This window comes from Prionailurus viverrinus, chromosome A2, assembly GCF_022837055.1.
Source record: "Prionailurus viverrinus isolate Anna chromosome A2, UM_Priviv_1.0, whole genome shotgun sequence".
Lineage (NCBI taxonomy): Eukaryota > Metazoa > Chordata > Mammalia > Carnivora > Felidae > Prionailurus > Prionailurus viverrinus.
In genome coordinates, this window is record NC_062562.1 from 24,761,574 (window position 1) to 24,789,386 (window position 27,813).

At 36.8% G+C, this 27,813-nt stretch overlaps 1 protein-coding gene across 4 annotated transcripts in view; it reads right to left on the reverse strand.

The window, feature by feature from the left end:
• The window catches only part of DNAH12 (dynein axonemal heavy chain 12), a 227,759-nt gene that overhangs the window by 48,600 nt on the left and 151,346 nt on the right, over positions 1–27,813 (reverse strand). For all 4 annotated transcript variants that reach the window (XM_047849470.1, XM_047849472.1, XM_047849471.1 and 1 more), the window contains 14 exons: positions 24,923–25,056; positions 22,928–23,090; positions 22,121–22,201; positions 21,352–21,528; positions 19,967–20,098; positions 17,827–17,916; positions 17,095–17,235; positions 14,729–14,970; positions 13,542–13,689; positions 12,853–12,998; positions 4,976–5,190; positions 4,044–4,236; positions 2,028–2,220; positions 325–497 (listed from right to left, as the gene is read on the reverse strand). In XM_047849470.1, coding sequence (XP_047705426.1) covers positions 325–497; positions 2,028–2,220; positions 4,044–4,236; positions 4,976–5,190; positions 12,853–12,998; positions 13,542–13,689; positions 14,729–14,970; positions 17,095–17,235; positions 17,827–17,916; positions 19,967–20,098; positions 21,352–21,528; positions 22,121–22,201; positions 22,928–23,090; positions 24,923–25,056 — 2,228 coding nt within the window. The remainder of the gene's footprint in view (positions 1–324; positions 498–2,027; positions 2,221–4,043; positions 4,237–4,975; positions 5,191–12,852; positions 12,999–13,541; positions 13,690–14,728; positions 14,971–17,094; positions 17,236–17,826; positions 17,917–19,966; positions 20,099–21,351; positions 21,529–22,120; positions 22,202–22,927; positions 23,091–24,922; positions 25,057–27,813) is intronic.

The following is a 27,813-nucleotide window of genomic DNA, read 5'->3' on the forward strand; positions in this document are numbered from 1 at the left end:
GAAACTTTTTAGAGATCTCAAAGGTGGAGAAAGATATTGTAGTTGCCAGCAAAGATAAGTCAGGTGCCATATTAAAATATTTAAAAGAGGCAGGGAAGACTAAAGCTAATCCTTCTATGCCTACATTTTGAGTGGGGGTGAAATAAAACTTAGAATAAAATGGAGGCTTTCTTTCTCCCTCCCTTTCTTTCAACTTTTCCTATTTTTAAATACTCTGTAATGAATGCATATTACATATTAAGAAAAAAAAGTTATGTATTTTTTAATGGAAAGCATGGTGGAAATCCAACATAGGGAGGATGAATGAAGCTAGAGAAGGTTTACCTGTCATGAATGGAGTTGATGTAAAGGTTCACAAACCAGGTGAGAGAGTACTGGTACATGGGATCGATGTTAGCCAGGTCTGCAATGCTGAAGAATAATACTGATGAATGTTTAGCAATGGGTCTGTAGCCTTCTCGAGACTCTGCTATTTTGAGTTCTGTTTTCTCTGCAATCTAGAAGAGAAAAATCAAGATTAAGAAGTAGGAAATGTGTTTTTTTAATTATGTGTTTTTCATGTAATAAAGTTTATGTTAAAAAAAAATAACCCTCTAACTCAATGGCAAAATTACAGAGGTATGGTTTACAAGGAAAGGTTTTAGTATGCTAGAAGCTGGAAAGACAGAAAGACAAAAAGAAAGACAGAAAGACAGAAACAAATAGGGAGAGAGAGAAAGGGGGAGGGAGAGAGGGAGGAAAAAGGAAAAGGAAGGAAAGAATTAGGAAGGGAAGGAAGAGGAAGAAGGGAGGGAGAAAAATCAATGAAAAATAGTTTAAGGTTGTGTTTCTTGTTTGGGGAATACCAGAGCTGTCAATCTTTGCTTTTTTTGTCTGGATCTTACATGTGTCTACTATAGTCACTCATCTTCTTTGATTTCAATAGGTCAGAGAGAGGGAGAAAGAGAGAAAGAAAGAGGGAGAGGGAGGGAGAGAGAGAGAGAAGGAAGGAGGGAGGGAGGGAGGAAGGGGGGGGAGGGAGAGAATGTGCACATGTGTATGTTTAAGGTGTCAACATGTGTACCAGAACCCAGCAAAAGTCTGGGAAAGTAGATTTCACAAATATTTGTTAGCTGATGGGGTTATAGCAGTACCTTTCCAATTAGCTTCTTGTATGTTTAACATTTCTGGACACAGTAGGGGTGTTAATATTTGACCCCAAAAGAAAAAACTTCTGAAAGATAACAGCTCTTCAGCTGACAACTCTATCTGATAGAATGCTATTCTATAGGAAAAATGTGTACAGCACTTATTCAATCCACTTTTCCTTCTTTGGACACACTATCTACAGACTCTGCTGAATGTGTGTGCCTGGGTAGTCATATTTATACTGAATGATCCTCTTTGTAGCTGATTCAGTCAGGAAGTAGAGATAGAACTGGGCCGAAGATAAGCGAAATCAATTCTTCCCCCAGAAAATTAGAATTTTAAGAGCCTCAGAAGCTGAAGTCAAGTGGTACTGGGCATTAGTGCTAATAAAAGGTAATGGAACCAAAGACGGTTTCTACAGGCAAGACAAATGTTTGAAGGAACAGATGTAAAGTGTTACCAGAGAAATTGGTTTTAAGATGGAGAGGCACATATGAGGACTACACAGTCTTAGAGAGGGGCAAAGAGCATAGAAACTTTCCATTTATTCTTGAGGCCGGTATGTACTTCTGTAATTGGGGAAATAAAATGCTCCCTTGTATCTTTTTTTTTTTTCAATTTGAGCATAGTTGACACACAATGTTACATTAGTTTCAGGTATAAATATAGTGACTGGACAAGTTGATACATTATGCTATGTTCACCACAAGTATAGCTACCATCTGTCAGTATACAACACCATTACAATGTTTTTGACTATATTCCTTATGCTGTCCTTGTATCTTTTTTATTTGAGCTAATTTGAGTGTGCTTCTGTTCCTTGCAAACAAACTTTCTCCAGAGTTATACTGGGAGAAAATTGAAAAAGAGTCAAAAGGTTGCTAGGACTCTTTTTTCACCTGCTGTTTCTTTGTTATCTCATTGGACATCATTTTAGCAGAGTCTAAGACTTTAATTGCACTTTCGTCTTCTAAAATGTTGCCTTCTGAAGATGATAATGTTTCTAAAATTTTCTTCTCTATATCTTTTAGCTGTTTCTTATTAGCTGCAGACTGAAGAATAAGGGCATTTCGTTCCTCTTCTAATTCTGGTCTAAAAAAATAGAAACATTTAGTCTAAACTTGCAGTATTTTATCAAGTTCATATCTAAATACTAGGTATCACAATTTTGTAGACATTTAAATAATTTTGTAGAAATGTAACACAAACTAAGATATATAACACAAACTTTATCCTAAGGAAAAAGGTTATTTCCATACAAATGATAGTTTGAGAAACATGAGCAAAAAATGATCATTAAATTCACATATGTGAAATGTGGCAATAACTTAATAAGTCTAAGAATGCGCTATGTTTATCCATATGGCTTAGATAGTTTTGTGAGGATAAGAACTGGAGAAGAAACACAACAGAAAACTTCTTATCTATTCGTTGGCTTTTTCATATTCAGTGTTACTTTCATTATCTCTTCCGCAAGAGCAGAATCAGAAAAGATGACTCATCATACAATTGTCTCTCCAGGTAAAAGACAAAATTGGCACTTTAACATCTTTACAAATATAGTATAAAACTTCAAAATATCATAATTCACCATGTTCAGGAATATGTTAGGACATGGTTCTGTCTTGGATACTATACAAGTGGGATTCAAATATTGGAAGTAACAAAAGTAACGCACGATTACATAATTTCCCTTATGATTTGGTTTCATAAAATAGAGTGCTTGATAATGCTATGTGAAGCTCCAAGTGGAATCAAAGATTTCTTTCAGGAAGCAATCCTTTACTAGTAGCCCTATCAAGTATTTTAATATCTTTTTCTCATTTAAAACATAACACATGCTAGTAATGGAAAAATACATAAAGTATAAAAAAATAATTAAAATTATCCACAATCTTACCACCCTTAGAGATGACCACTGTTAACATTCTGGCATATTCCCTCCCAAGTGGACAGATATATACATATAATTCATGCATTAACTTTTTTTTTTTAACAAAACATTACCCATACCATGTATAGTTTTGCATCCTGTTTTTTCATTCTTATCTAAGTATTTCATCACTCATTCTTATTTCACTATTTCACTATATTACTCAACTATTTCATTATTTCATTAACATCCTATATTTAAGTCTTTCAACACATTTCTGATTTTGTCCACAGCATATATTCTTAGGGATGAACTCTTTGGCTCAAACAATCAGATACAAGTCTGAAGTCATGGCATGTCTCCTGAATCCTACTATCCATACTAGGAGCCCAATATAACATGGTTGGCTTATGACTTACTTGTTACAGAATGACTATTTTATTTTTTATGTTTATTTTTATTTTTTGAGAGAGGGTGAGCGCATGCAAGTGGGGGGTGGGGAGAAGGAAGGGGAGGGAGAGAATCCCAAGCACAGGGTACAATCTCGCGATCATGAGATCACGACCTGAGCTGAAATAAGAGGTGGACACTCAACTGAATGAGCCACCCAGGTACCCCCAGAACAGCTATTTTAAAGGATTACATACTTATTTTATAACAATACATAAAATTTGACAAGGTTTTGGAATAATCACATAACAAAAGTATTAATGACCTACAAATATTCCTCTTTAGGCCATCTGGAAGCATATAAGGAAACGTATACACTTCACTCATATGAGGACTTTAAGATACAAAACAGATGAACATAAGGGAATGGAAGCAAAAATAATATAAAAACAGGGAGGGGGACAAAACATAAGAGACTCTTAAATATGGAGAACAAACAGAGGGTTGCTGGAGGGGGGTTGTGGGAGGGGGGATGGGCTAAATGGGTAAAGGGCATTAAGGAATCTATTCCTGAAATCATTGTTGCACTATATGCTAACTAACTTGGATGTAAATTTAAAAAAATAAAGAAAATTAAAAAAAAAATACACACCTCTCCTTTGCAACAACAATACCTAGTAACTGATCTTCAAGTCCTTCCGGAGTTATCATGAAATTGAGCAAAGACACCTTTGTAGCCAGTTCTGGCATAAAGTGTGGATTTCTCAGTTTTGTGGTGATATAAAACTTGAAATCAAAGGAATACTCAATAATGACCTCACCAAGTCTGATACAGTCAATGCCACCTGTATTTCAGAAAGCAAACACATGATAAGTAAGCCACAGTTGTATAGCTCCTCCATGTTAAGGCCATTCCTGAGATAAGTAACGGGTCTTAAAGTAATATAAAATAGAATAGAGGTGTGACAAAAGTCATGGACACACAGGCAAATAAGCAATTATACAGCAGGACTCATTCATTCTGGAGTGGTCTAAGACATTTTCTGTCGTTGTCATGGAGCCTTCTAAATCAAAATTCCTTTTGATCTTACCTCCTCTATAAATTTTCAATCATGAGTCCAAGATTATTTGTATATTACTAAAGCTCTTAAAAATACTAGAGTTTGGCAGAGATAAAAATTTTTATAAGCAGAAAGATGTAAGGTTGGCACTATCTACCCAAAGTCAACTCTGGTCCATATTAACCATTACTATTCATACTAATGGACTTTCAGAGCTCCATGGTCACAAGATAAAGTAATTTCAGGCTGGCTTCAACTTCTTTATATTCTCTACTGAACAACCATCTAGATAACAGTGGTTAACATACTGAACAGAGGGCAAGATATTTATTTTAGAATATCTGACCAAAATTCATTCCTGATACTTGTTTCAAATTTCCTTTCACACATAACAATGACCCAGAAGTTTGAGTTATTAACATTATTCTTAAATTTATGTAGTGGCTTTCTTGCCTCAAAGATATGTCTTAAAGATAATCCAACCATCTTTCAGTGCTACCAGCTAATATTAATGAACTTCTACCTTGCTTAAAAGTTTGTCTAAGTAGTAAAGGCTCCAAAGATGGGTCCAGTTCTCCACCAACATTTTCTAATAGAAGTGGAGTTCCAAACTGAATACAATTTTCCAGTGTTCTCATATAGTCCGAATCAGATAACTTAATAATGCTAAGCTGATTTTCTTTTTCAGAGTTTTTGATCCACTTATTGGCTTGACCCTGAGGGTCAATCATTAAGGGCCTAGAATATAATAAGAAAAATTCTGAGGGAAATAAATAGATGTCGGTATTTCTTTAAAATTATGTAATTTAAATAATAAACATCACCATCAATCTGTATCAATGCAAAGTGTTTACGTACATTATCAGGATTAATCTTCACGAGAGTCCTATGAGAAAAAAGTAAACACTTTCTTATACTATACACAAAAATAAATTCAAAATGGATGAAAGACCTAAATGTGACACAAAACCACCCTAGAGGAGAGCAATAACCTCTTTGACATTGGCTGTCACTACTTCTTACTAGATATGTCTCTTGAGGCAAGGGAAACAAAAGCAAAAATAAACTATTGGGACTTCATCAAGACAAGATGCTTCTGCACAGAAAAGGAAACAATCAATAAAATGAAAAGGCAACTGACAGAATGGAAGACTATGTTTGCAAATGACATATCTGATAAAAAGTCTCCAAAATCTATAAAGAACTTATCAAACTCAACACCCAAAAATATCTAGCTAAAAAATGGGCAGGGGCACCTAGGTGGCTCACTGGGTTAAGCATCTGCCTCTTGATTTCAGCTCAGGTCATGATTTCATGTTTCATGGGTTCAAGCACCACGTCAGGTTCTGTGCTGATAGTGCAAAGCCTGCTTGGGATTCTCTGCCCCTCTCTCTCTGCCCCTCCCCTGCTCATGCATGCATATGCATTGTGTATGTGTGTGTGTGTGTGTGTGTGTGTGTGTGTACATAAATGGTAGAAGACATGAATAGATTTTCCCAAAGAAGACATAAAAATGGCTAGCACACACATGAAAAGGTGCTCAACACCACTCAACATCCGGGAAATACAAATCAAAACCATAATGAAGAGAACCTGGGTGGCTCAGTCTGTTATGCATCCAGCTCTTGATTTTGGCTCAGGTCATGATCTCCTGGTTGTGAGATCAAGCACCGCATTGGGCTCCACGCTGGGTGTGGAGCCTGCTTAAGATTCTCTCTCTCCCCCTTCCTCTGCCCCTCCCCTGCTCATGCACATTCTATTTCTCTCTCTCTCAAAAAAAAAACTGCAATGAGATATCACCTCATACCAGTTAGAATGTCTAAAATTAACAACACAGGAAATAAGATGTGTTGGGGAGAATGTGCAATTTTTGTCATTTATCTTTGAAATGAAGAAAGTCAGTCTCAGGGAGTACTTTGTCCAAGGTTCCAAAATTAGTTCCAAGTCAGAAGTAGAATCTTGTGAACCTGTAAGCTGTGCTCTTTCAAATATAATGCATGGTCTTCATGGTAATTTTAATAAGTGACATCTATTAACATAATATGAAACATAAACCTATTTATTTGATAAAAACTTAAAATGGGAGCTACCAGCCTATAATGGATTCCGTCAGGTTATGAGTAGAACCAAAAACTAAGTTTCCAAATTTTGTCTGGTATGTACTTGAGACCTATTTAGTAAATTTTTCTATGCCATTATGGTAAAGGCTTTGTGATCAATAACAAACAATTCATGGTTTCAGATATTTAAAAAATAATGTGCTTTCCTCTTTTTCTATGATGATATTGACTGTCCTAGGTTCCTTTTATATTCAGTACAGTGCATGAAATCATTCCCACTGTTGGTGGGAATGCAAACTTGTACAGCCACTCTGGAAAACAGTATGGAGATATCTCAAAAAGTTAAAAATAGAACTACCCTATGATCCAGTAATGGTACTACTAGGTATTTACCCAAAGGATATAAAAATACTGATTTGAAGGGGCACATGTATCCCCATGTTTATAGCAGCATTACTAACAATAGCAAAATTATGTAAAGAGCCCAAATGTCCATTGACTCATGAATGGATAAAGAAGATGTGGAATATTACTCAGCCATCAAAAAGAATGAAATCTTGCCATTTGCAATGACATGGATAGAGTTAGAGTATATTATGCTAAGCAAAATAAGTCAGAGAAAGACAAATATTATATGATTTCACTCATAAGTGGAATTTAAGAAAAAAAACAGATGGGGGAAAACAAAGAGAGACAAACCAAGAAACAGATTCTTAACTACAGAAAACAAACAGAGGGTTACTGGAGGGGAGCTGAGTGGAGGGTTAAATAGGTGATGAGGATTAAGGAGGGCATTTGTTGTGATGAGCATTAGGTGTTGTATGTAAGTAAGGAATCGCCAAATCCTATACCTGAAACTAATATTACACTGTATGTTAACTAACTGAATTTAAATAAAAACTTGAAAAAGAAAAAAAATACAGAACAATCCAATTATTAGCTGACTGGTTGTTTTCATTCCCCCCTCAAATTGTGCTGAAATCCTATTAAAAATACAAAAAGGTCCAGATACTAGTTAAAATTTACCTTTGCTATCACAGCAAATAGTGGAAAAGTGTTCTGGAAATGAGAAAGTTATTTTGCATACAACTGCTTAAAAATTTTTTTTATGTTTACTTATTTTTAAGAGCAAGAGAGAGCACGAGGAGAGGGGCAGAGAGAGGGGAGGGGCGAGAGAGGGGGGAAACACAGAATCTGAAGCAGGCTCCAAGCTCTGAGCTGTCAGCACAGAGCCCGACACAGGGCTCGAACTCACAGAATGTGAGATCATGACCTGAGCCAAAGTTGGACGCTTAACCAACTGAGCCACCCAGGCACCCCAGCATACAACTGCTTAAAAATGGACTAGATGCTCTTAGTACTTTTCAAGGTCCTGTTTGAAGGAATTGGTTTTCATTTTTATATATCCTTATCATTGGAAAAATATAGTATTGTTGACTCCCTTTCAATAAGTAACAATTTTTGTAAATTAACACTTAATACTAATCAACATTTTTGTTAATACATAAATTAATGTTCTTGGTAATACAATAGAGATTGTTGTTTATTATAAAAGAAATCCGGGGTGCCTGGGTTGCTCAGTTGGCTAAGCATCTGACTTCGGCTCAGGTCAGTATCTCATATTCTGTGAGTTCGAGCCCAGCATTGGGCTCTGTGCTGATAGCTCAGATCTGGAGCCTGCTTTGGATTCTATGTCTCCCTCTCTCTTTGCCCCTCCCCTGCTCATGCTCTGTCTCAAAAATAAACAAACATAAAAAAGTTTTTTAAAAAACACCAGAAATCCAATTCCAACTTAATACATTCTTATGTATTACATACATAAGTGGAAAACTGAGTTGTATCCAGAGAGACGAGACCTTGCCATAGCATCTGTATTTCAAGCATACCTTACTATAGGTATGACAGTATGCTAGCCTACATTTGAGATCTTTGGGCAGTCTGAATTAAAAAGCATTATCCAGGGGCGCCTGGGTGGCGCAGTGGGTGAAGCGTCCGACTTCAGCCAGGTCACGATCTCGCGGTCCGGGAGTTCGAGCCCCACATCGGGCTCTGGGCTGATGGCTCAGAGCCCGGAGCCTGCTTGCGATTCTGTGTCTCCCTCTCTCTCCGCCCCTCCCCTGTTCATGCTCTGTCTCTCTCTGTCCCAAAAATAAATAAACGTTGAAAAAAAAAAATTAAAAAGCATTATCCATCTATGCTTCTGACAGAGGAAGTAATTTGGGGCAAATAAAAGCATTGCTGTTAAGTAGCCAGAACGATGTGTTAATAAAGCAGCAAAGTATTTTCATTGTGGTTAAAAAGTAAGCAAAGTCAGATTTTGAGGTATAGACACTAAAATGAGGAATTTGAAGATGATAATTAGTTTTAAAAATTAATATTTATTGAGCACTTATTTGTGCTGGGCACTTTCTCACAACATTTCTATGAGGTAGGAGTTATTATTACCCCCATTTACAGGAGGGGCACCTAAGGCATTGAGAGGTCAAGTAAGTTACCAAAATCCCAAGACAGAAAGTGACAGGGGAAAATTTGAATTCGTCTATCCCGACACTGGAATCTGTACTGCTGTGACCACTGCACAATATTATAAACAGATAAACCTCTAGAAATCATGAACAAGCACAATAAGGATTAATTATAAACCATAGTTCTCACTGAGTGAGTAGCTAAATAATAAAAAAAAAAAATCCTCCTGCTACCTAGTACTGGTAGATAAAATAGGGCATTTGAAAAATACATAGGTGACATACATACATAATACATAAACATACACAGGGAAAAACACAGAAACACAGGCAAAACTGAATTCCAGAATAATACGTATGGGAGCTGAAATGACAGCTAGCCTTGGGGAGACTGTCAGTTCTAATAAACAAGGGGGTCCTTGAGTCCATATATGGCAGGAAGCTAGAACGGAGACCCATGTATTAAGCTTAAACCCATAAAAGGCTTAGTGAAATCACAGAAAAAAATCTATGCATAAGGAGACAGGAAGGTAGTGTTTTTATTCCAGTTTTACCTCCAGCTGGGAAAAAGTCCCCTGAGAATCTGTAACCATTGGTCTATATTTCATGCCAGAATTCAGCTGTCATAGGAAGGAGGGACAGAAAGGTGAAAAAGTCCTACCCTTGAAGGCCCACATGAACAAGGATTTTCTAAGACTGAGTAAGAATCAAAATTACAGAGAACTCCCACTTTGCCCCATAACAACCCAACATGGTACACAAAAGAACAGCAATCCACCTCCAGGGAAAAAGCAAAAATGTAGAGGCACACTTTCTGTGTCATGGGCATTCATGAACAGATGAAAGCTGAAGACAAAACTAACACAGATTAAAAACACTCCACAGATTAAGAACACTCTTACCCTCATTCTAAGCATCGACCCATGGCTAGATTAATTTAAAGTTTTTGGTCTTCTGAACTTTATCTGAGCAACAAAACCCAAAGCCAGCGCAACTCATGATTAGGCTGACTCAAATCTCTGTACTAATGTCATGATAGAAAAAGAGGAATGCTCATTTCCAGTAGTTAATACTGTTTAGCTCAGTCCCCATTGTTAGACCCATGATATCTGGCATTCAAGCAAATATTATGAGATACTTAAATAAGCAAGGAAAAAAATGTCTAAACATTCTCAGGAGACAAAGAAATTAACAGAAACAGACTCACAGAGGACATAAATGTTGGAAATATTAGACAAGAAACTTAAAAATAACTGTGATTAAAATGTAAAAGAGTTACTGGAAAAGGTGGATAACATGCCTAAAGAGAAGACCTTCATCAGAGAGATAAAATTATAAGAAAGAGTTAAATGGAAACACTAGAAATAAAAAAATATGATGTCAAATCTAAATATTTCCTTTCATGGGCTGTATGTAGTGGACTCAGCAGAACCAGACAGTTTTATAGAAGTTACCTAGACTGAAACTCAAAAAGAAAGAAGTGGCTAAAACCAAAACAGAGCATCCCATAGCTTTGGGACAATATCAAAAAGACTTACAAACATAAGTAATCCCAGAGATAAGAGAGAGAGAAAATGAAATAGATCTGAGAAACTCAGAGAACTTCAGAAAGAATACCAAGATGAACTAACTCTCTCTCTCTCTCTCTCTCTCTCTGTCTCTCTCTCTCTCTCTCTCTTTCTCTCTCGATGCAGGAAAAAAAGCCTCTGTGGCCACTTATATTGGTGACATCAAGGGTGACAGCCATAGATGACTATACTGGGTTCAAGTGTCAAGAAGCAAAGTCTGAGCTATGAGGAAGGAGATTAATCCTTTAAAAGTACCCAATCCATGACCAGCTATTCTGCAAATAACAGGTAAAAAGGGTAACTCCATTAGAAAATTACTTTATTAGAAAAGTCAACTTTCTGCCAGAAAATGACAGATTGTTTTCCTCAATTTACATACAACCCTGAAATCTCTAGTTTCCTTGAATTTCAATTAAGACATAGATATACCAACAGCATTTTCTGAATTACAATTTGAAAAATCTGAATAACCACCCATGCATTGAAAAGAGTTCTAAAACAGAACTATAAAGACTTGGGGTCTAATATTCTGTTAAGTAGAATTTTCCCTGCTCTGCCAGAGAACACATGTTTTTAATAACTATACTTTCTCAGATTATAATACATTTACTAATTTGTCTAGAAGTTTCAACCTAAGGATGTTCATGCTCAAGTAAACTTTGGGTGGATAAACACCAAAAAAATGATCACTCACATCCTTATTTGGTTAAAAGAATACTGTCAACGTAAAGGAGACTTAGATGTCTTGAAGTATCTAGTAGGGTTTCCAAAGAATATAACAAACAGTAACTCAGACTTTCACAATGTAAGATTTCCTTATATATATACCTCATATTCCACAAGATGACTGAAATTTCCCTTACAGTTTTCAAGGTAGTAAATGTGATATCCTGTCCCACATTTCACTTAACATAGTAATCAAGAACAAGGATTTGGAAGTTAAATTGTCTGGGTTAAAATTCTGGCTCCACCATTTATTAGTTCAGTTATCTTACTAAATTTCAAATTATTAAATCACTCTGGGCCTCAATTTCTCATCTGTAAGATGGAATAATAATAATGTCAATTCATAGGAATTTGTGAGAATACAGGACACTTACGGCAGTACCTCATGAATATAAGAGCTCAACAGTATTTATCACAGTATATTTGAGATATAGTCCCATGAAAAGACTAAAAATGAGATGATAACATGAATAAATAATCATTTATAGGAAATGAATTCTCAGATATGAATTCTTGTTCAAGTTTTTCAAAGTGAGATAAATAAAAGGATAATAAAACCATTTGAAAAGTTGATATAGTTATTACACTATCAATGATAGCAATTGAAAAAAGATATCCATGAAGTGGCACAAATTATCAAGTTATAGTATCTTAAAAACAGGTAGAAATACCCAGTAAAAATAAATACATTTAATAGCCAAAACTCCAAAGAGCTGAGGTGTCCATCAACAGGAGAATGCATGGTGATATAGTCATATGATGGAATATTACTCAGCAACAAAAAAAATAGGAATGTTATGCTTTGTGGAAGAAGACTTACACAAGAGTACCTACAGTATGTTCTGTTTATATGAAGTTCTAGAACAGGCAAAACTAGCCTGTGGTGGAAGATAATCAGAATAATTTCCTACTGTGGGGTGAGAGTGGAGATTTACTGGGAAGGGACATAAGAGAACTTCCTGGATGTTAGTCATGTCCTGTATCTGTACCAAGTGTACATTTTTGTTGGAACTCATTGAATGGTATACTTAAGTCTTGTGTATTCCATTGTACATAAATTTTACCTCAAAAAAAAATGGGGGACCTGGGTGGCTCAGTCGGTTAAGTGTCTTACTCTTGATTTTGGCTCAGGTCATGATCTCACAATTGTGGGATCGAACCCTGCATTGGGTTCTGCACTGAACTCCACATGGAGCCTGCTTGGAATTCTCTCTCTCCCTCTCTCTCTGTTCCTCCCCACTCTCTCTGTTTCTCTCTTTCTCAAAATAAATAAACATTTAAAAAAAAAGAAAGAAAAACAAACAAAAACAACTTAAGTTAATGATATGCATGCTGAAGCATTCGGGGTGGGGGGGAGTATAACCGTATCTGCAACTTATGTTGAAAGGTAGAAACAGGATGAGTTGAAGGATGGATGGAGTGATGGATAAACATGTGATAAAGCAGCAAGAATAATAAACTGTCAATTGTAGAATCTAGGAGGTGGCAGTTATGTAGTACTTACTTTAAAATCCTGTCAACTTTTCTCCATGTTTAATTACTTTCAAATAAAATCATTGAAAAATACTTTATGCTCCTTACCAACGCCTGGAGTTATTAACAATCACTCCATTATCTATTGAGAAAGTATCTGTTGGCAGTCCAGCTATGTTCCAGGCTCTAATTTTTACTGGATCACCCAGAGTCTTACTCAATGAGAACTCCTCTGAACATGGAATTCTTTTCTTCTGTAAGAAATAAACAAATATCTAATGTTTCCCTTATTCTTGTTGGTTGAAATATTTTTAAAATTATTGATTTGGGGCGCCTGGGTGGCTCAGTCTGTTAAGCGTCCGACTTCAGCTCAGGTCACGATCTCGCGGTCCGTGAGTTCGAGCCCCGCGTCAGGCTCTGGGCTGATGGCTCAGAGCCTGGAGCCTGCTTCCGATCCTGTGTCTCCCGCTCTCTCTGACCCTCCCCCGTTCATGCTCTGTCTCTCTCTGTCTCAAAAATAAACAAACTTAAAAAAAAAAGCTGCTGAGGATTCAACTCAGTTTAAAAAAATATTATTGATTTGTCATTAGATATTATTTAATGACTCTAAAAAATAGAAAAAGCTGCAAGTTGGACAATGAAAGCATTTTACTGATCTAATAAGAAGCAAAGAACAAGACCCCATACTTCCAGCTATTTCTTCCCTTCTTCATTTTTATTACCATCTTTTTCTCCACGATACCCCAACACATACTTTGCATGTTCAAAAAGAAACTCATGAAATATGAAAGCACTACCTTGCACAACATACTCCAATCTTCTGTACATGTTTGTCGAAAGCCAGAAGTGAAAGCACCAAGATAGGCTATTACTCCTGCTGATACTAAGACGTCACCAGTCAAATTTTCATATATCACCTGAAGGTCATCTGCAGCTTGAGACCATCTGTGAGATCAACCAAAGGCAAAACAGCCTCACTATAGAGAATGATGGAAGACAACATTTGAAAGGGTAAGGGGCTTCTAGTCCAAACTCTATAACAAAAAGTCATGAAATGTTGGACTTTTGCTTATCTCTACAAAATGAGGAGGCTAGGTCCCTTCTAGTTCTGACAATGCTATAGTCCATATCTATGCAATATGAATGACAATCCACCTTTCATTATTAGATTATTAGGCATTTCTTGCAGAACTTGACCCTTCAGAATAAACAAGAACAAAAATAAAAACAGGCCAGCATTTTGTCTAATAATTTTCTCCGGGATGATTTGGTCTAGAAGCCCTGTTATTTGTTTCAGTATTTATTGTTAGTCTGTAAAACACAAAAACATTTGTAATTCATTACCAAAAAATACATTTAAGTTGTATACTATTGTTTAGGTATACTATTGTTTAAGTGGCATACTAGTTTTAAGGTTTTTTTTTTTTCCATTTAATGAAGCTTTACAGTAAAAAAGTGCATTTCAAAACCACCTAATCTGCACTACAAAATACTGTCAAAGGCCTATTACCTTATCACGCTATTCATTCAACATACAGAATTAATAAGTGAGAGAGTTGGCTGGTCAGTACGAATAAATAGATTAGAATAAAGCTAACTGGTTTAGTTAGATCAATCCAGTTATATCTTCTTTGAAATAAATTTCAAGAAAGTGAGCCATATGTGTACTACAAACACAATAAAGTTTGAACACACATAAGATCGGAAAAAAATTATATAATGATGACCCACATACTCACCACTTAGATTAAAAGTAATCATTTGCCTTATTTTGCTAATTAAAAAAAAAGCATTTAGAAAGAAGTTGCAAACACCATCCTTGACATTAATATATTGTTTGGAGAAGCCTGGCCAAGTGCCTTGTAGAATGCCCCACATTCTAAACCAGCCATTTACAAATCAGTAATCATAATAAATACCCAAAGAAAGTAACATATACATGCCTGACTTTCTAAAATACTGTTCAAGTGAGCAGAAATCTGACCTTGATTTTTCTCCACCCAGTCCTCCAATTAGTTTTGAGGCTCTTTCTAGTTTCTTAGCGCAGAGTTCCACCTGATCTTCTAAACGAGCCTTTTCCTCAGTTTTCTCCATAAATGTTCTTTGTAAATTTTCCACATGATGTTCTACTTCTGCCAGTTCTGCTCTCTTCTGATTCAAAAGCTCCATGGTCTCAGCTAGGGACTTCTGAGCTTCTGCTAAGCGGGCTTTCTTAGGAGCTACTACCTGTTTGGGAACAATGTATATAGCCACGATGTGTGCTATGTAAAACAGACGCCTAAATAACCCTTTACAGATACTATGGGTTAAAAGTTGATTAATTATTATTAGAAGTACATTTGTTACTTATAATAATAAATTATGCAAAATAAGCATTTTGCCTTAAATCTTATGTATTTTTTACCCAAATAAAGTAAAATATATTTATATGTCATATAAAACATATAAATCATTCTGGACTAGCAAATGATCATCTATAAAATAGATGAATTATTCTGGACCAACAATATGTTAGAATATGTAGTGAAACCAGTACAATATGTAGCAAAATGTCTCAAAACAATGAGAAGTTGCATTCAACTGTTGCCAAAAACACAGGAAAACACATGTAACGGAGATTATAAATATTTAAAATATATGAATATGCCTGTGTGTGTGTGTGTGTGTGTGTGTGTGTGTGTGTGTGGCATTTTCAAGTCTGTAGTCTTTTTCCCAGTTGGCTGAGGCATACATTTGCCTTGGAGGGATTAAGACTATGATAACAGGTACAAAGAGAAAGAAAGCCTTGATGTTCAGTTTCACTACCAAAACAAACTTTTCCTCAACAAGTCTTGAAAAGCCACACTTTGAGAGAAAGAGGATTTTCTAAAGTTCTTATCCTATTATGCTCATTAGTATATCAAGAATGGGGTTTGGCCAACTTGATCGTGGAGTGTATTTTAAACCATGGGGAAGGGGCGCCTGGGTGGCGCAGTCGGTTAAGCGTCCGACTTCAGCCAGGCCACGATCTCGCGGTCCGTGAGTTCGAGCCCCGCGTCAGGCTCTGGGCTGATGGCTCAGAGCCTGGAGCCTGTTTCCGATTCTGTGTCTCCCTCTCTCTCTGCCCCTCCCCTGTTCATGCTCTGTCTGTCCCAAAAATAAATAAACGTTGAAAAAAAAAATTTAAAAAAATAAAAATAAAAATAAACCATGGGGAAAAAGAATTTAGAAGATGACCAAAAAGACTATATGCCAGTTTGAAAGAAGGAAGTTCTGTATCTTCTGGTTCATTGCCATGAACAAAGCTGACGGCAAAGAGGGAGGGAGGAGGCGGGGATCAGACACCAAATGTCCTGTTTTCTCTCCTTTGGGCTGAAATCCCGGAATGCATTAAATAAATAGAGAGAAAGCAGGCAGCTCCACTTTCTACTTTTGACTTCAGAGGAGACCTTCCTGAATATCTCCCTCCAACCCTTCCCTAACAACATGGGACAGCTGCATCAGAACTGAAATGGCAGTGTAGTGTAAATGCCTTGGCTTCTCTGCCTTATTCCACATGCCTTGGGAGATGTGTGGAGATGAGCTAGGTTGAGAGCTCAAAATTTGCAATGGGGACCTCTCCCCACGATGCTCAATGAAGAATATCCCAGATAAAACTAATTTCTTTTCCTTTGACAAGTCTACTCCCCTGAAACTAACAATCAAAATCCCTACCTCTCCCCAGGCACATGTGTATGTTTCCAAATTGTGACAGCCTTGATCATTTATTCTATACTCTGAGGTTATTCTAAACACTTGCTACCATGTATTTTTCTCTGACATTTTATTTGTATTTCCTGCTTCCCTCAGTAGAATTCTGCAAGCTACAGAGGGCAAGGCCAGTGTTTCCCTGGCCCTTTGCTAGCCAAAGTTACAAAGTGCTTTTAACCATTCTCCATAAAAGTTTCCCTATCAATGCATGCCATTGCTTCAGGGCAACTTTCCATGCTCTACCTCTTAACTTTACTGGACCTTCCTACTTTTGACCCCTTGAATCAGCTTTTTAATCTGCCACTTTGCCCTTGATGTTTTGTTTTCTTTGCTCCTGAAACTCTAATTCTTTTATGCCCTAAGTCTCTATAGCTATAGGTCAGTCTGGCCAATTCACCCCTGTTTCCACAGTGCTACCACTCACACTAGCCCTGGCAAGGTTATGTCACACACAAGTATTCTCTTCATCTACTAGGCACTTAACATCTGGCGTTTGTGCTGTAGCAAGACAAATTCTTGCTGGTATCATTTCTAGAAACTTCTTAACTTGTCAATATAGGCATAGATTTTAATTTCTGGGAATATTTCAAGACAAAATGAATGTACTGATCCTCAAAATACCTTTGCAACTCTGTCATACACTTCCATAGCCATGATCCACTTACACAGACCCTCAGCAGCAGAAGAAGCTTTCGCAATCTTAGAAGGGTCAAATTCAGGGTTTGTTAGGTACTCGCCACGTATCTTCTGCATAACAGTCACCTATACAGCAAGCATTTAGATCTTAAAATTTCAACATGTATCATACAATCATAAGATGAAAAAATAATCATGCACAGCAAAAAGTTGTGTAAGAAAGTTATGTTGTCTTTAAAAACCAAGGTCAAGTATTGTAGCAGAAACACAAGTCATATTTGTGAGCAAAATATGCAAGATTATAGACATCAAGGCAAGATGTTTCCTCTAAAAAAAAATTAAGAATTTTGGAGATTGGAAAGATATATGGAAAAAGGAGAAAAGAATAATTAGACATAAATAAATACAAGTTTGGATGGAAAAGTGCACTATACTTTTTTATCTCACATACACTTGTTTCAGATTTATTAAACTATTCTAAGAAGACAGAGACTTGTTTCATGTTAATAATACACTAAAATAGTAACTTATTAAATGACTTTCAATGGTCTGAAGCAGCAGTTTTACGCATTATGAGAATTCATAAGAAAGTCAATAATTCCTTCATTCTTTTAATCTTAAATATGGACCATCCTCTTATGTTTTATATAACATTGCATAATGTTAAAGATCTTATACATCTTGGCAAAGTTATACAAAAAAATCAATGAAACTCACTGGAATGTTGTCCTTGTCATATTCTCTCAACTCTCTTAAGAAATTCATATCTCCCAGAAGCTTTTTGCTAGGTCCCCAGTAATCTAATATCTATAAATAAAATTTATGGAAATGTATTAAATGTATGATTAAAGATGCTCAATATAAATTTTTCTTCTTGAAGTTTAAGCTGTATTATCCAGAGAAACCATACACTTTCAAAATATCAACTTACATCTCTTTGGAAATAAAGAGACTCCTCTCTCCAAGAACATATTGAACATATCAAACATTTAAAATATGAACATGTATTTATACATTGAATTTATTATAAAAAAGTAAACATTGAAAGGGCAAATGATGCAATTATTTCTCTTTAGGAAATGTAAGAAAAGCAACTAGCATAAACACCATCAGAATTTCATATAAGAAAATGTATTTTTATTATTTCCAGTTTTGTTTTCCTTTACTCTTGATTCTTTCAAACCAGAAAAGTAGTGCTATTGACTGACAATTGTGTCCTCCCCCATCAAAATTCATATGTTGAAATGTAATCCCCAGTGTGATGGTATTTGGAGGTGGGATTGTGAGGAGGTGATTAGGTCACGAATGGGGTTAGTGTCCTTATAAAAGATTCCTCAGAGAGCTCCCTCCTACTTCTGCCATGTGAAAAGCAAACCATCTATAAAGCAGAAAGTGGGCCTTCCACCAGACACTGAATCTACTGGAGCCTTGGTCTCAGAATTCCCAGCCTCCAGAACTATGAGAAATAAATATAAGCCACCCCAGTGTATGGTAATTTGTAATAGCAGCCCAAATGGACTAAGACAGGTAGCAAACATTTTTCTTATAGATGACTGCCTCACCCACCTAGGCTCCCCAAGTGAGATAAAGAAGAGTAAGAAGAAAAAGATTACACATCACTCCGCCAGTTCTAGGATAAAGCACATAGTACTTGTGCTGGCAAAGATGTTAAGTAAGTAGCTCACCATCCTTTTTCCTAATTCCAGAATCCTGATAGGTAGGGTTGTAAGTGTGTATATAAATGAGAATAACTTGGTAAAGTAAGAAGCTATTTATTTTCTATTATGCATGTACACACACATCCCAATTCCCCAATTCAGGAATTGAAACCTAGGTAGTATAAATAAGCCTGAAAAGAAAATAAGTCCATAGATTTAGTTTAGGATGGATGTTATGCCTTCCTTTTTAAGGGCTATAACCTTGACTAATAATCATAATAACAACAGCTAACATATGGGGTGCCTGGGTGGCTCAGTCGGTTAAGTGTCTGACTTCGGCTCAGGTCATGATCTCACAGTCCGTGAGTTCAAGCCCCACGTCGGGCTCTGTGCTGACCGCTCAGAGCCTGGAGCCTGCTTCAGATTCTGTGTCTTCCTCTCTCTCCGCCCCTCCCCCACTCATACTCTCTCAAAAATAAAAACATTAAAAAAAAAACAGCTAACATCTATTGCAAACTTATTGTTTATAAGGCTTTATACATAAGAACTTTATATGTATTATCTATATGTATGATCTATATGTATCTACCTGTATGTATAATCTATATGTATCTACCTGTATGTATAATCTGTATGTATCTATCCATATGTGTAATCTAATCCTCACATTAACTTTGTGCAGCAGGTACTATAATAGTTATGTACTATAATAATTCCACAAAGGTTAATTAAGTATCTTGCCCAAGGTCATATGGCTGGCAGGACAGGATTTTTGAATACAGACATTCTGGTTGTAGAACACATGCTTTGAACAACTTCACTATATTGCTTAACTCTGCAGAATTTTTTGAATGCTCTGAAATAACACCTATGTCGTTATAGGAAAGTTCCTGAGAATCTTAGCTGGAAACATCTCACAAACCTCAGTGTTTATTTAATCCCACCCTGTGATAGCAGGTAACGCTGCACAGACAAAGAAACAAGCAATTGGAAGTACATTTTTCTGAGGCTGTACTGCCTTCGCTTTACCCTGGAATACATGCAGATAGTGTTTTCCATACTTTCTTCTGAATCTGTCCAATCTGGAAAACGAGGTTTCTTTCCTGAACTGGATACTGTTGACATTTAATTTGATAATAGTTACTGCAAGGTGTTATGTATAATCATGAATATGATTTAGATTTGTGTCTAGTTATTACCTTGCCTCCAGTTCCTGAAGGATCTGAAATTTTTTCTGGTTTTATATCTTTCATGACACAGATAGCAGCCATAACTAATTTAACACCAGACGGAGGATTCTTCATTGATTTCACAATTGTAATGTCAGCTGGCTAAATTGAAAGAGAACAGGGTACCCTCAGAGTACTTTATTTTTAAGTAATGAGAATTAAAAAAAATAATGTTGGAGAATAACATCAATTATGTTGGAAATTAATTGATTTACCGTAATTTCCAACAATTATGTTAGAACATAGCATTGATTTGCATTTGAAATTATAACTGGTTTTGGCTTTGCATAATTATAAAATAATTAATAAAAGAGAATTTAAATTCAGCACAGATTAAGACCAATGGTTCTCAAATGTTTGGGAGTTCATAGATCCTCATGAGAATATTGACACCTATGAAGCCTCCAGAAATATTTTTGCACGTATACAAAAAAATTGCATACAATCATATAACAAGCCCATACACTGAGCCCAGGTTAAGAACACTGAGTTAGATAAAGACTTAATTCTATATTTGCTTATATATTAGTTTTACCAAAAAACTGAAGTAGAGGTAGACCCTAATTTAAACTTATTTTCTAAAAAGACATATATTGTTATGACAGACACAATAGATCCACATACATATCATCCATTCCAATATCCTTCTGACATTCTTTGCAATTGCTGGAAAGCTAACAACTATATGTATCTTAGTTCCTCATAAACTGGAGCTGTGGGTGGTCATTGGGTTCTGCCATAGATCACCTGAATGATACCAGAGTTCTGACTAAATAAACAGGGCGATGGGCAGGGTGTGAGGCACTTCGTTTGCTGATAGAGATTACAGTGGAGGCTCTGGAGGGTGGCTCTGCAGGCTTCTGACTCAGAGGGATCGTTCCTCTGGTAGGCCATTTCAGTTTGTCTTTGGGAGTCATTCCTGGCAGTTCAGCCTTGGATCTCTTTCTTCAGCTCTTCTAATACTTGTGTAATCCATTTACAGAATTCTCTAAGGAATCCTTTAAGGAATCCCTGTCTGCTTGTATTAAATAGAGACAGTTCTCTACCCTGCAACTGCAACCTAACTCATATAGCCTGATACCAGGAACAGTACAAGGCCACAGACTCTCAGTGAAAAGGGAACCTAATATCAATGATATTAATCGGCGAGGTTTGAAGGCATCATGAATCCTCTGAGTTTCAGAGGATGGAGTGCTAAGAGTCCTTGGCACACAGTGATAAACAGTTACTTAAATTAATGCTCGTGGTCATCTAGAGTGAAGTGCCACCCAGCGGAACAGAGCCACACCTAATGAAACAGGGACCTGTGACCTAGTTTGTCGATGAAACGCAAGGTAGTGAATTCAAACACTTGCCTTGAGTGTATCCAGGGCAGACAGGGCTGCTTCCAAGGCTGGAATTGCCTCAGCCAGGTCACTCTCACACTCGTTTTTCAGAGCTTGGGCTTCCTCAGCCTTGCCACTGGCTATCTCTTCATCTAATTTCACAAACTTTCTTTTTGCTTCCACTTGTGCAGACTCTATCTCGATAATCTAAAGAAAGGAAAAAACAAAGACAATTCCTCCAACATCCTATTGCTTTCTCCTTCCTAAAGGCAAAAGAATGTTTGGAGATTAGGGAATTCAACATATCATGTTGAAGAGCAGGAGGTCCCAGGATAGAATGAGAAGAAATGTGAATACATGGGACCTAACGGGATAATGGGCTTCCCGCTTCCTTTCAAAATCAACAGAACTCATGTGGGACTCCGGAAGATAGCCAGGCAGTAGAAAAGGGTAAGGCCCCTAAGATCTAGTGGTGTAGTGGCAAAAAATTAAGGCATATTTTCAAGGCTAATTTTACACATTTCAATTGTCGTCTGATATCAATTTTTAAAAACTCACGATAGGGACACCTGGGTGGCTTCATCGGTTAAGTGTCTGACTTCAGCTCAGGTCATGATCTCACGGTTCGTGGGTTCGAGTCCTGCATTGGGCTCTGTGCTGACAGCTCAGAGTCTGGAGCCTGCTTCAGATTCTGAGTCTCCCTCCCTCTCTGCTCCTCCCCTGCTCGTGCTGTCTCTCTCTCTCTCAAAAAAATAAACATTAAAAATAAATAAAAAATTAAAAACTCAGGATACTCTACCTGCATCATATGTGCATTTTCAATTTTAGCTTCTTCCAATTTGGGCTGTAATTGAACAAGCTCCATTTTCATTTCTCCAACCTAAACAGACAATTTGTCATTAAGTTTTCATAGCTACAAGAGCTACGGAAGCTAACCACAAAAAATTGAAACATAAAGCGTATCATACAGCATTAGGGCCAGTGAACCTTAACTTTTTCCCTCACTTATTTATATGATAAACAAAGCCATGCCAGTTTTCTTCACAAGAGACTTTATCTTCCTCACGTATATGACAGAGCTGTGAGAGGATGCGGTTGTCATGGAAGAAATGCAGATAGAAAAAAGGTGGCAGGGTGGAGTGTCCCTATTATATGATGCATGGTATACAGTGCATATGAATCACCCAAGCCTGTATTGCTTGCAGTGAACTAATGCTAGCACTTGACTTATTTTTAAAAAATCGTACATTTAATAAAACCTTATATTACAATAAAAAAAGGAAACTCAGACTTCCTGTATTCTCTCCAAATGCCAAAAAATTAAGAATAAAACAGGACTATCTAAGTCTGTATTTGAGTCTGGGAAACTTAGTGAATTTCTCTAAAACTGACTTTAACTCGTTTGTAAAATGAGGATCATCAGTGTCTACCTCACTGAGTGGTTATGAGGAATAACTGAAGGAATGTGTGTGAGGCACATAACACAATGCCTGGCACATAATGTATTCTTGATAAATTGTAACTCTTCGTTATTTATGATTTCTTATATTTCCCAATGAAAAATTATAATTATATATTACCGTTGTGAGCAGCTCATCAAATTTACCTGAGACTCGGCAAAAGCTAATTTGTCAAGCCCATTCACATATCGCTGTTTTGCTTCCATGACAGCTTGTCGCCTCTTAGTCAAAAGCTGTCGAAATGAGGCAATAAGTTCGAGGTAAGAAGTAGCAGTAACATAGTTATGCCGTCCTAACTGCTGCAAGAACCTAAGAGAGACAGATAACATATCTTACTCCAAAGTAATGAGTTGCACAGAGTAAGAAGTGCATTCAACAAAGCATCAACAACAAACCTATAAGAATAAAGGTTAATTTCATTCAGAAGCTGCTGAATTCTTAAACTTTATAACATTCTAAGAATTCTCCACATAAGCATGCCCTGATTTCTTATCTGCAAAATATCAAATAGCAATGAAGTATTTAAAAAGCACAAGTCACCAAAGATGGGTATCAAAGGTGAGCAAGAACAAGAAAGATACAGGCCTTTTTATATGTGTCATAAGCTAGGAGGAACTAGCACTATAAGGGACTCAAGATACTGTGTAAGGTAGGGAAGGGTCGTAGGGAGAGGTGTTGCAGATAGGATAGCAAGGACGAGTCCCCATTCCTTGCACAAAGTGTTGTCACTTTGGCTGAGTGGAGTATGGCCAGAAGCGTAAAACTACTACACATAACACATGGAAACAATGGAAGCAACATTGTTTCATGGCAAGTACACAGAGTAGAGCCCACTGCTTGGTGCACCCGTCCAATCCAACTATGCCACGAGGCTGTATGATTCTGGATAGGCAATACTATGAGCACTTGGCTTTACATACTTTTGAAATGAGGGTGTCAGAGATGAAAAGAGATGAAATTGATACTTCTGAGTTATCCACAGCCCACCACCCCTCTTCCCTTTTCTGAAAACTTCCATCCAGTGTTCCATCAGCAGTGTTTGTTCTCTGAAACCTGCCACTTTAACCACAGCTGATTAGACTAGGGTTGGGCACTGGACACAAATGAGGCTTATCACATTTTGGGATAAATTTAGAACAGGGAGCTGGAAACAGCCAATCTGCCTGCCTGTTGGTGGAATTGCAAGAAGTAAACTTGAGAATCAAGAGGCAGACAATTTCCTCCACATGCAAGGAGATGTAGAAAACTCAGTCTGCCAAATACATATGATCTCATTTATATATTTATATGTGGAACCTAAAGAAGAAGGAGGAGGAGGAAGAGGAGGAGGAGGAGGAGGAGGAGGAGGAAGTGGAGGAGGAGGAGGAGAACTAGAACGCATAGACATGGAGAATAAACTAGTGGTTCCGGAGGCAGAGGGTAGGGGGTGGGGGAAATGGATGAATGTGGTCAAAAGATACAAACTTCCAATTACAAGGTTAATAAATTCTGGGGATGTAATGTGCCCTATGGTAACTATGGTTAACAATACTGTATTATGTGTTTGAAACTTGCTAAGAGAGTAGATTTTAAAAGTTCTCATCACAAGAAAAAATTGAGAAGAATGTTAACTAAACTTATTGTAGTAATAATTTCACACTATATACATATATCAAATCATTAGGCTGTACCTGTTAAATTTATATAATGTTATATCAATAATATCAATAAAACTGGAAAAAAGTCAAATAAATGCAAAAAAAAGAAAAAGAAGGAAAATACAGTCTACAAAGAGAAAGAATCAGAAAAGAGAGGCAAAATAGGATGAGAAACAGAGAAAAGATATTTCTGGGTTTATTTCTGGATATTTCTGGATATTTCTGGGATGACTTTCTAACTCTTGTTTCCAGTGTATCTGTGATCCAGCTGTATTCTTTTTCTTAAGCTTTGTGAGATACCCTTGTATCTTTATAATAAATTCTCCCCTTTTCCTTAAACCTAGATTAAGTAGTTTTCTATTCTATTGCAAGCTGAGATCTTAATTAAATGATCAGAAATGTTTAGAAGACATAGAAATCCTATTGAAATTTTGAGCTTTTCACAGAGAGAGACATGTTAAAATATAAGGCATTATTGTCATTTTAAAATTTATTAATATTAACCTTTCTGAAAGATCCATAATGGTAGTGTGAAAGTGTTTGCAGATTGGAACTATCTCTCGTCTTTCAACCTCAGTAAGCTCCAGTGTTTCTAAGAATTTCATAGCTACAAGTTCAAGGGCATCTTCAGGCCATGGCTAAAAATAAGAAAAAGAAAAACTTAAGACATTTAAGATGGGTAGTCCCACTCCAACCATGTAAGTGTCTTCCTGGATGAAAAGAATTTGGGGTTAAGAAAATTAAAACCTTAATTGGAAAAATAGAATTAGGTGGACTGAGGTCACAACTAAATCTATGAAAGAGTTTATAATTAAAGAGCAAATATAAAGGAAGCGTCAATGGTATTTTACATAACAAGAATACATTACACTGCTTTCCTAACTCTTCCATTTGGACATCTAGTAGACATCCCAAAGTTAGCATGACAATGGCAGAGGCTGCTAGTTGCCCACCTACTACCTATCAGCTCTTTTTCCTAAGGACTCCAATTTTATTCTAGATGGCAATAGGCCCAGCTAAAAGACCACATTGCCTAGATTCCCCTGAAATTCAGAGCAGATTAAGGCATATAAGCAGTTGTTGGGTGGGAACCTCAGGAAAGGCTCTTTAAAGGGTTAGAGCTGGTATGTATCCCTTTTTAAAAAGGTTTTTATTTAAATTCCAATTAGTTAACATACAGTGCAACATTAGCTTCAGGAGTACAATGTAGTGATTTAACACTTCCATACAACACCCAGTGCTCATCACAAGTGCACCCCTTAATTCCCATCGCCTATTTCACCCATCCCCCCCACCTCCCCTCTAATAACCATGTTTGTTCCCTATAATTAAGAGTCTGTTTCTTGGTTTGTCTCTTTTTATCCCCTGTGCTCATTTGTTTCTTAAATTTCATATGAATGAAATTTTATGGTATTTGTTTTCTTCTGTCTTATTTCACTTAGCATAATACTCTCCAGCTCCATCCATGTCATTGCAAATGGCAGATGTCATCCTTTTTGATGGCTGAGTAATATTCCATTGTATATATGTACCACAGCTTCTTTATCCAATCATCAGTCAATGGACACTTGGGCTGCTTCCATGCTTTGACTATTGTAGATAATGCTGCTATAAACATTGGGGTGCATGCACCCCTTCAAATCAGTATTTTTGTATCCTTTGGGAAAATACCTAGTAAGTACAATTACTGGATTATAGGGTAGTTCTATTTCTAACTTTTTGAGGAACCTCCATACTGTTTTCCAGAGTGGCTGCACTTGTTTGCATTCTCACCAACAGTATAAGAGAGTTCCCCTTTATCCCCATCCTCACTAACGTCTGTTGTTTCCTGTGTTGTTAATTTTAGCCTTTCTGACAGGTGTAAAGTGTGTTGGTTTTGCCCTAACCTTCTATTATTCTATTTCTTTCCTGGGACACAGATGTGGAAGTTGGAGCTCCAGCAGCCACCTTAGACCATAAGATGAATTTGAGGGTAGAAACCACATGTTAAGGATAGTAAAGAAGAAAGAACCTTAGATTCTGATGACTTTGTCAAGCCATAAAAGCCCAGTCTTCTTACCTTCAGATTTTCTTCTATGAGAGAGAAAAACTTCATACGTTTAGTTTGGGTTTCTGTTATTAGCAGTCCATCATAATTCCTGTTATGACATCCAGAGCTGAACTTTTGATTTTCTTCCCCCCAAATTTGCTTCTTCTCCAGCCTTCCTGGTCTCAGTGAAAGGATTCCTCTGCTTTTCCTGGAACATGCCACCTGTGTTCCTGCGTCTGGGCCTTGGGTCTTGCTATTCCCTCTGACTAGAACCCTCCTCGCCTAGATCTTTGATGTGGTTCTCCATCACATCTCTGCAGAAAGGCCAACTTATTAGGAAGGTCTTCCCAGAGCACTCATTGTAAAACACCACTCCTTTCCTCATTTCTCTCTTCCTGGTCCTGAATTTTCTTCTTAGCACTTAAAAGTACACAACGTAAATTTTTTTTGTCCATTTGTTCATTGTCTGTTTCCCCTGACCACTAAAATGTAAAATCCATGAAAGGACTTTTTCTCCCTGCCATTATCTTCAGTACCTAAGACAGCACCTGTCAATAATGATTCCAAATATTATTTGATGAAATAATTTATGCTAAATGAGCAATTGATTTTTACTTGCTCATTAGAGTATTTTCCAAATTTCATTTAGATTCAACAAGATGCTTGTAATTATTTTCCTTTGTGTCAGACAATATTCATTTTAAGGTCAATTTTTCTCAGTGTCTGGCCCTCCATTCTAGTAAAATTCAAACTTTTTTGACCTAGTACACCATTAGTAAAAAAAGTTTTAAACACACACTGCCAGTATATGCAAGTTTACTAATAGATTGTATTCATGTTATACTAACAAATTTTTCAAAGAGGCTTCTAAAGATTATTGAGATCAGTGAATTTTTGTAAAATGCCAGAGTAAGTGAATGTCATAGGAGTCATACATCACGGAAAACATTACAAAGGTTTATCTTTGTGTTCTGGGTGCTTTTTTTTAAATTATCCTGATAATCATGAAAGTTTAATAACTATCTGTACTAGTTAGAATATTTATGGCCACAGTGACAGAAACCAGTCTTACTGTGTCTTCAAAGGGAATGTATCATTGTATATAATAAGAAGTCTAGAAGTAGAGTACTTCCAGAGCTGCTTAATTTGGAAGCTCAATCATATCAAGGATCCAGTTCTTTCCAGCCTTTTGCTCTACCATTCTCCATGTACTTTATTTTATCCTTGGGCTTGCCCCATCTTGGTGGCAAGAGGACTGTTGCAGCTATGGACATTACATCCTCAAACAACAAGTTTGAGAGACAGAAAAGGCCCTTTTCCTACCATGTAACACTTCTTATAGTGAAGAGTTATACTCTTCTTACAC